Here is a 9768-nt window from a genome sequence, read left to right as displayed (position 1 = left end):
CAACATGGATGGGACTGGAAGGGATTATGCTAAACAAAATAATTCAGAAGGAAAAAGAAAAAGATGGTCTCACTTATAGGGGAAATATAGGAATATAGGGAAACTGAACAAAAAGATCAGGAAAAAAACAAAACTTGTAGGCAAACAATAGATCTGAGACATATAGCAGGGAGGGGAGGTGTAAGGGGTCAAAACAGGACCGGCGAATACAATGGGGATGGTCACAGGTGGCGTGGTAGTGGGAGGATTATGGGGACTACATATGATGGGAGAAATAAAAAATAAACAATGATGTAAGAAAAAAATTAAAAAACGACATATTTTTGTTTCAAGTCAAATGAATACTTCTAAAAAAATAAAACCGTTTTGTCAACATAGACATGAACATAGTAGAAAAACAAGTTTTGGCCCTCAGTTTAGTCATTGGAAAATTTTCCAGTACCTATGACTTGCCTAAAGATTTCTTGCTCTTCCACTTTCCAAGTTCCCTCTAAAAGGCAATCTCTATTCCAGAATCACACTGAAAGCTTGACCCCATGGTGTGAATTACACTTCATTCTCAAGGGGAGCACGAGAAAATGGAGGACTTCTTCCTGCTCATGACAAGAAACTTTTCTTCTGGCTGAGTCTGTAGCACAGCAGACTATTGGGATCTACTCTGGATCCTGCTGAAGCTTTTACTCAAAATAACCAGTCTATCGTTCAATTAAACTGGTTGCTTCAGCTGAGAAAATGGTTTGCTTTATTTCCCTATTCTGCTAACAGAACAATTTCTTGAAGATGAGAGAAAAGCCTCTTTTTTTCATTGCTTTTCTGAAATCCAAATTTCAGAAAATGCCCAATTCTCAGTGTCCAAATTCTGGTCATCCTGTGTTTTTTTTTTTTATCTGCTAAATCTAGCAATGCTAGAGAAGATGCTAGAATTTCCCCCCAAAAGGCACCATCTTATCCTTTTTTGCTATTTCTCAAAACCAAAGAGATGTTAAGGCTTGAAAGAATGTCAGCGGGGGCATTTAGAGATAATCAGAGAGCAGCGGGGTGCTTCTTGCTGAATCATCTTATTGAAAATTAACAGAGATTAGATCTGCATGTCTATTTTTCATGATTTCAACAAGAAAATGATACATATGAAGGGGTCGTGCAAACTGTAGTGTGCTGCCTGCTTGGCTTCTCTTTCTCCGTGCACATCTAAACTTCCTGAAGAGACTGCAACACCCGCCAGGGCAAACACCATGCCTTCTCTTCATGGGTCCCCCAACGCCCAACAACATCAGCACCAGGAGATGCTCTGAGTTACAGACGATCATGCTGGTAGGATTTAAAGAGCTTGGTGTAAAAGACGTTGGGCCTGAACGCCAACAAGTGTCTGGTACTCTCACTGGGAGTTTGCTGTGCTCCAGAGCGAGGCCAGGGGCCAGTAGCTTACCTGGTTTGGAAATGGGCTCTGCCTGGGCTTTAGAAGTGCCTGGAAAGCCCTCTGGTCGGCTCCAGAACAAACGTTCTGTCCTTGAGACCAATACAAGCCCCTGCCACCTGTCAGTGAACGGCTGCCAGAGAGTAATTGTACTGGATGATGTGAGAGGAAGCTGGAGTTAAATAAGGCCCTGGTGGAGTCAGGGGGCCCAGCAGAGCCTTTTCTTACCTGATAATGAAGCCTCATTAGAAACAGCAAGAAACTGCGCAGAGCACGCGAACCACCAGTCCGCCCTGGTTCTCCCTGCCAAGGGCTGATTAACTTAATGACTTACGGCAGCTGCTCTCAGAGATTAGGGAACAGAGACTCCGTGTGCACAGACGGCACAGCGTGCTTGCTGCCTGCTAGAAATCCTTTCTCCCTCCTTCCAATGAGTGAGCCCGTTTCGAGGTTCAGGAAAACGTGTGGCTATTCAGACACAGAAGTACTTCCTTTTGATGACTGACCTTTTGGGACCCTCCAGCTGTGTTTAGGTTAGGGATTTGTATCTTGGCTGGGCAGGGGGTGGGGGAATGGGTGGAGGAGGGTAAACCGTAAAAAGAAAAAAAAATTAATAACAAGAAAGAAAAAAGAAACAGATCTCAGGTACCGTGCAAATTAATAACAAGAAAGAGACCTCATGTGCTGTGCCTCCCGCACAGCTGGGCCAGCTGCACACTGCTTTCTGGGGGGCCCTTGTAACCAGTGCTTCAATTATGGGCAGCCCTAAAGCGTGCAGCTAAGGAGGAGATGGATGCTTAATGGAGATGCAGCGTTAGGTGGTGTCCTTTCTGTTTATGGGCCTTAATAAAAGGGAATTATGTAGAGGTGTTGTGCAAGCTGTAAAGAGCTATTCTGCTCACATGATTTATTAATACAATCTCTTTGATCCCAGAAGCCAAAAAGAAAAACCAGTCGGCTCAATTGCAACCAGGAGGCCCCATTTCTTGCCTGGCTTCTTTTTCAAGCCATTTGAAGGGTTAATCCGGTTTCTTTTTGTTTATATCTACCTTGGTATGCTGACATTTAGAACCCCAGGTGTCAGTGGACACATCCTCCCAACTTGATTAGCAGCATATGAGGACAAAGTCCCAACCTGGATATTTTGCTCTGTAATTCTGTGTGACAGGTGGACTGACAGAAGCTTGTGTGAAGAATTAAGAAATGAAGGCTGGACTGCTTGCTCAGTACATGTGTGGTTTTGGAGGCACTGAGAGCCTGTCCTAGGACACAGGTGGTGGTTTCAGATTTAATCAGAAGGCAGGAGAGTCTTGCTTGGGTAGGTGGCAGATGCATGAACTATATTTGCCCAGCCTGGGCCCTAAGAGGACTGAGGAAGGGACCAGAAAGAAAATTCTGAGGCAGCAAGAGCAGTAGGCAACCACAACCTAATTAATCCCCCACAGACTTAAGTTCCCTTTAAACTGATGGAGAGGCCTCAGCCAGCAGCAGCAGAGCGTGGGTGTCTGCACACAATCACGCACGCAGAAAACATGAAGGAGGTCTGGGGGTTACGGCGCCCCTGATTGTGATTATGTGTCACTAAGGGCCGGCCACCCTATTTCCTCTCGATTGAGAGTGGAGTTTTTGCCTCAAATGGTGGCAGTCTTGCACGTTCTGAGGGCAAGCTGTACTTTGTCATCTTCAAGGACCCTTCCAGAAGACTTCAGGCATGGATCCATGAGCAGAGGCAGGCAGGTAAAGTGACAGCCATCTGCTAGTGAGTTGAAAGGTCAGGCAGACCGGAAGCCAACCATAAAGCGTTTATTTGGAGAGGAGCAAAGAGGCTGGGCCGCAGACCACTTAAGTTAATGCGGGAGGACTCTCTCCACCTCCAGGAAGCTGTTCAGCTCAAGCTCAATCAACCAGAGAATTCAGTAGGAAATCCAGGTCAGCGCAAAACTTGTTAAGGAAGTTTTGCTGGCCACTGGTGAGGAAGACATTTTCCTCATGAAAAGAGGGAGTTGCTGCTGGCTGAAACAAACACAATATAAGTGAGAGTTCTGGGCCATCCTTTGGTAAAGATATCACAATAGGACCATAGGAAAAACATAGCCTTTCCTGGAAAGAATTTGGCCTTTTGAACAAGAAAGTTTGGGTTTCAGTATCTGCTCCATGGTAATTAGCTGTGCAACCTTGGGTAAAGGCATTAAGCTCACAGAGGCTTTGGCTTCTCTCTGTGAAGTGGGGATAATGATGGAATCCTGCTAGAGTTTTTGAGAGAAATGAAGATAAGAGCTTACAACTGTGTAGACATAGAATAGGCTTTTGTAAACGGAATTCTGTCCTGGAAGTAAGTTCAGCCTAACTTGGTGCTTTTGGATGTGTTTAAAAAGATTTTGTATATTTATTCAGGTGTTCCTAGGCATCTGGAAAAATTAGCTTTGTTAAGAGCATCTAGCTTTTATAACCAACACAGGAATAAATCCAATAAAAAGGCAGTTGGAAAGGAGCTGGATGACACATTTTTCCATTTGAAAGGAGTCAGGTTAGATCACACCCACGTGACTCCTTCTGAAGAAAGAGGTGTTACAGAGTTCACTGGACAGAGCCACGAGACCTGGGCTCCCATCCCAGCCCTGCCTCTGCCTCCCTGTTAGGTCAAGGACAAATTCTTCCTGCTCTGTGCCTTCTGATCTCTCTGGAATTAGGAGCAGTCAGATTATATATTCACTAAGTTGTTTCTTAGAGCTATTCTTATTCAATGTGTGCTATAGAAGGGAACTTGAAGATATGAAGGTATAGAACTTTGATAGAAAGGTAAAAGACTGGACTTCTGTAAAGAGCTGGCAAGGAAGCTAAGCCCCAAGACCCATGGATGTGATCCTGGAATTCTTGTCCACTGAAAAAAAGACAACCCATCCCTGTGTGTGCCCACATATACACATATGCACACACACATATACACACTTGCCTAGCCTCTGCCTGTGAAATGGAGCTTTCCCCTTGCCAGCAGGTTCTGGCCAGTGAGATCTAAGGGAATGCCCACTGGAGGCCTTCTCAAGATACTTTCCTTCAGTCACAAAAGAAATGAGGCACACAAGGAAAGGCATTTTGCTGCTCCCTCTTCCCTTTCCCTTTTTGCCATCTAAAGCTGCGATGTCCGGAGCTTCAGTGGACATTTGACAACCATGGGAGACAAGGATGAAGGCGAAGAGGCAGAATATCAGACATAGTATAACAGAGAGACAAAGCGCTGGGGGCTTAACGACGTCAGTGAGCTGCCCAGAGGAGCTCATTACTTGAATAAACACAGTTGATGCCCTTGTTGCTCCAAGCGTGGCCTGTGCCCTGTAGCACAGGCTTCACCAGAGTTTTGTTACAAAAGAAGAATCCCAGGCCCCACACCAGAAATGGACTCTGCATTTTAAAAAGATGTCCAGGGTTTGGGAGTTTGGGGTGCAATTTCAGGGAAGAGGGCTTCTAGCCTTATTCATTAGGGTGTTACATGCAGCTGGAAGCACTCCTAATGGATACTGTGTAGAGACTGGGTAGTAGCAACATGTGGCTCTGGGCGTGCGTGGGACATCTGAAGGCACACGCGCACAATCACACATGCACACACTACATTAATGCACCCTTGCTGATACTGTTGTGTGTGGTTGTATGCACATGCATGTAAATATGAATAGAAAATCCCTCAGCTGTGGATGAGGAGGAGTATGTGCTGGGAAATTTAGGGGGTGATTTCTTGTTTTTATCTTCTAAAGTGTTTGGAAAAAATGATTTTGAAGCCGATGAGTATATATTTCTGACATAATTAAAGGGGAAAAGACACGCACTGGCTCTCCTCCCTGTCCAGCAGGGCGTGGTAGGACGCCACGGCCCTCTGCAGCTGGCACCGGTGTGCCGGCAGGTGCTCACGTGCCCGCCGCTGCTGCCCCACCTCGGTGCGCAGGGCCCCAAGCTCCGCCTCCAGCCTGCCCACCACCGCGCCCAGGTCTGCAGCTCAAGCTCATGCCAGTGCTTGGCGTTGTGCAAGGTGTTCTCCAGACCTCATTTTTTGCAAAAGAGCTCACACTGTCCAAACCAAGGCCGACAGGAAGGGGCCTTGAAGGGGAGGCATAGCGCAGCTGGAGGGGTTGGCATTGGCCTGTCTTGTCCATTTCCCCAAGGACACTGACCTTCCAGGCTTGCGGGCTCTGAGGGGAAATCATGAACCCTTCAGCAGCCATTCTCTTGTTTAGTCTAACCCATTGATTCCTCTGTTGGTTGGGGTGGCATAGGGTGGGCATGGGGTGGGGTGGCCATGGGGTGGGGGTGGAGAGGGTGGAGTAGGGGGAGAAAGGAAGACGGCAAAGGGAGGAGGGACAGTGAGAGGGAAAGAGATGAGATGAAATGAGAGAGCAGGGAGAGGCAGTGCGCAGGTGTTTCTTCAAAGAAATCTTGCTCTCTGAACTGCCTGTGGGTCTTCAGACTGATGATTTCTTATTCCCTGGGGGGCCCTTTCCCTTCCACTGCTGAAGTCTCATCCATCATCCTGCTCAAGTCCTGTCCTCCCTGACACGCCTTCCCAGCTCTCAGCGCCAGAGTGTCTCTGGCCTTTAGACACTCAGCAGTGTTTCTGTTAGTGCTTTAGTAGCGGATCTCGGCTAAGTCCTCTTCCTGCTGTGCTTCCCCGTGGGCTTCCCACTGCCTCATCCTCAGCTGCTGTTCTCCGACCTTGCCTCCTGGGCCTCCACCTGTTGGTCTCTAGGGCACTTAGGATTTTAGTTATTTCTGCCATGACAGCCTGAACTTCTTCCCCAAGTCACAGACCCACTCTGACTTCTTATTGGAAATATGCGGCCCCTGAGCACCTCACATCAAAGTTCCCCAAAGGGAGGTGGTGCCGTCCTCCTGAACCCGCTGATCCCTCTTACTCTGGGCTTCAGCCGATGAACTCATGTGAGCTAGAACCTGGGGAAAGACCTGTCCCTGCTCCTGTTTCCTCCCAAAGTCAATCACCACTGCCTCCTGCCTCCTGTATATTCTGAGAAGAGTCCACATGTGCTTTCTCTTCTCTAGGCCGCAGCGCCTCGGACAGGATGCCTACTCTCTCTTCCTGAGGAATCTCAGGGGAGCTTCTCAGTGGCTTCTTAGTTTGTCTTCTTGTCTCTAGTACCTCTTCCTGCTGCCATCCCCACATAGCAATCTGTGCTGTCTAAAGACAAATCTGGGGGCCTCCCTGGTGGCATAAGGGGTTAAAGCACAGCACTATGAAGCTATCAGCAGCTACTGCAGCACCAGTTCAATCTCCAACCAGGGAGCTGACCCACATGGTGCGGCAGACCTCTCCTGTGTCACCCGCTGCTCCCCTCAGCAGTGTATTTTGGTCCATCTGCCTGTTTTGCCCCCCCCCTCTGTCTCTGGTGAATCCTCTCACCCCCTGCACCTCTGACCTGCACCCCAGCTCTTTTATGCATAAATAAATCTTAAAAAAAAAAAGAGAAATCTGGTATTATATCTGCTCTGCTTCAATACCAACCACAGCCCCCTAGGCACCGACCCCCATGATATGCAAGACTGGCACATTTCTCCTGCTTGCTCCCCCCTGCCTTTCTCCACCACACACACAGCAGTTGGTGTCTCTAGTCTTTGCCCTCAACTGAGTTTCAAGATGTTTTCTACACCCACACCATCCTTCTCCATTCCCTCCATCAGCCTTCCTGGCTCACTCTTATTTTTCTAAGTTCGGGGGCACTTTCCTGAGGAAGTCCCCCTTGCCATTTATTTTTTTAAGATTTATTTATTTATGCATATAATAATTAGGGTACAGGCCAGAGGGGTGTGTGTGTGTGTGTGTGTGTGTGTGTGGTGGGGGTGGGGAAGAGTATTCACCAGAGACAGAGTGGGAAACAGAATAGGCAGATTGATTGGCATACACTGCTGAGGAGAGCAGTGGGCGGGACAGGAGAGGTCTGCTACATCATGTGGGTCACTTCCCTGGCTAGGGATCGAACTTGTGCTGCAGTGGCTGCCAATAGCTTCATAGTGCTGCGCTTTAACCCCCTGCACCACTAGGGAGGCCTCCTTGACATTCTCTTGCACTATCACCACCAAGCTGTCGGGGTGGCCCCTGGGTTTTCATGGTGACCCAAACACCACATGCCCTTGGAACTTCCTTCTCCTCTTCCCATATACCACATCCTGCAGTATTAGACTGACCAATAAACACCTGTAAAAATTATGTCTCTGTCCTTAACATATTTTAATAGATGTGATTATGGTACACCTATAATTTAGCATCTGACTTTTAATAAAGTGCATAAGAAACAAGTACATATTTTTAAATTGAATTGAGTCAGCTCATGATGAAATAAATTTCTGGACTCTGTCTCTCATGAAGAGATTTTCACTGCTGTTGGAGATCATTGTGACTGAAATGGAAGATTCTTGACCAAGATACCATCTTGAATCATAGCCATTGTTAAACAGAGCTCACTATTGTATCTTATTTAGAGCTTATTAATTCCATAAGCTACTAAGCTTGAGTCGGGTTCTCATCCTAAGATGATCAGTAGAAACTGAACCTGGCACAGGGTTACTGCTTTATGGCAGCCAGGAGATAGAAATGGCTACCTGGACTTTCAATTGTTCACATTCCCTTCGTCAGGAAATTGCTTGGTTTGTGAGTGGTTGTTATGGACATTGGACCCATAATACCTGTGGTTTGGAAAAATTTCCCACAGAATCACGTTTGGATCATCACAGTTTTTGTTCCAGGTTCAGCAATGACTCCTGCAAGTGCCATGGAGTTTTTCTGCCATGACTCATGAGCACCGCACAGAGGTGCTCACAGGAACTGTATGTGCTGGGAAATTTAGGGGGTGATTTCTTGTTTTTATCTTCTAAAGTGTTTGGAAAAAATGATTTTGAAGCCGATGAGTATATATTTCTGACATAATTAAAGGGGAAAAGACACGCACTGGCTCTCCTCCCTGTCCAGCAGGGCGTGGTAGGACGCCACGGCCCTCTGCAGCTGGCACCGGTGTGCCGGCAGGTGCTCACGTGCCCGCCGCTGCTGCCCCACCTCGGTGCGCAGGGCCCCAAGCTCCGCCTCCAGCCTGCCCACCACCGCGCCCAGGTCTGCAGCTCAAGCTCATGCCAGTGCTTGGCGTTGTGCAAGGTGTTCTCCAGACCTCATTTTTTGCAAAAGAGCTCACACTGTCCAAACCAAGGCCGACAGGAAGGGGCCTTGAAGGGGAGGCATAGCGCAGCTGGAGGGGTTGGCATTGGCCTGTCTTGTCCATTTCCCCAAGGACACTGACCTTCCAGGCTTGCGGGCTCTGAGGGGAAATCATGAACCCTTCAGCAGCCATTCTCTTGTTTAGTCTAACCCATTGATTCCTCTGTTGGTTGGGGTGGCATAGGGTGGGCATGGGGTGGGGTGGCCATGGGGTGGGGGTGGAGAGGGTGGAGTAGGGGGAGAAAGGAAGACGGCAAAGGGAGGAGGGACAGTGAGAGGGAAAGAGATGAGATGAAATGAGAGAGCAGGGAGAGGCAGTGCGCAGGTGTTTCTTCAAAGAAATCTTGCTCTCTGAACTGCCTGTGGGTCTTCAGACTGATGATTTCTTATTCCCTGGGGGGCCCTTTCCCTTCCACTGCTGAAGTCTCATCCATCATCCTGCTCAAGTCCTGTCCTCCCTGACACGCCTTCCCAGCTCTCAGCGCCAGAGTGTCTCTGGCCTTTAGACACTCAGCAGTGTTTCTGTTAGTGCTTTAGTAGCGGATCTCGGCTAAGTCCTCTTCCTGCTGTGCTTCCCCGTGGGCTTCCCACTGCCTCATCCTCAGCTGCTGTTCTCCGACCTTGCCTCCTGGGCCTCCACCTGTTGGTCTCTAGGGCACTTAGGATTTTAGTTATTTCTGCCATGACAGCCTGAACTTCTTCCCCAAGTCACAGACCCACTCTGACTTCTTATTGGAAATATGCGGCCCCTGAGCACCTCACATCAAAGTTCCCCAAAGGGAGGTGGTGCCGTCCTCCTGAACCCGCTGATCCCTCTTACTCTGGGCTTCAGCCGATGAACTCATGTGAGCTAGAACCTGGGGAAAGACCTGTCCCTGCTCCTGTTTCCTCCCAAAGTCAATCACCACTGCCTCCTGCCTCCTGTATATTCTGAGAAGAGTCCACATGTGCTTTCTCTTCTCTAGGCCGCAGCGCCTCGGACAGGATGCCTACTCTCTCTTCCTGAGGAATCTCAGGGGAGCTTCTCAGTGGCTTCTTAGTTTGTCTTCTTGTCTCTAGTACCTCTTCCTGCTGCCATCCCCACATAGCAATCTGTGCTGTCTAAAGACAAATCTGGGGGCCTCCCTGGTGGCATAAGGGGTTAAAG

General features: G+C 48.3%; 1 protein-coding gene across 1 annotated transcript in view; it reads right to left on the bottom strand.

Moving 5' to 3' along the window:
- Nucleotides 1-5213: 5213 nt before the first annotated feature.
- Nucleotides 5214-9768, bottom strand: part of BFSP2 (beaded filament structural protein 2, phakinin) — a 58048-nt gene continuing 53493 nt past the window's right edge. Inside the window, 2 exon segments of the mRNA XM_012724786.1 lie at nt 5214-5395; nt 8521-8574. Coding sequence (XP_012580240.1) covers nt 5214-5395; nt 8521-8574 — 236 coding nt within the window.

Source organism: Condylura cristata, unplaced genomic scaffold, assembly GCF_000260355.1.
Source record: "Condylura cristata isolate star-nosed mole 26May11 unplaced genomic scaffold, ConCri1.0 scaffold00014, whole genome shotgun sequence".
Taxonomy (NCBI): Eukaryota; Metazoa; Chordata; class Mammalia; order Eulipotyphla; family Talpidae; genus Condylura; species Condylura cristata.
This window is presented reverse-complemented; position numbering and strand designations above follow the sequence as displayed.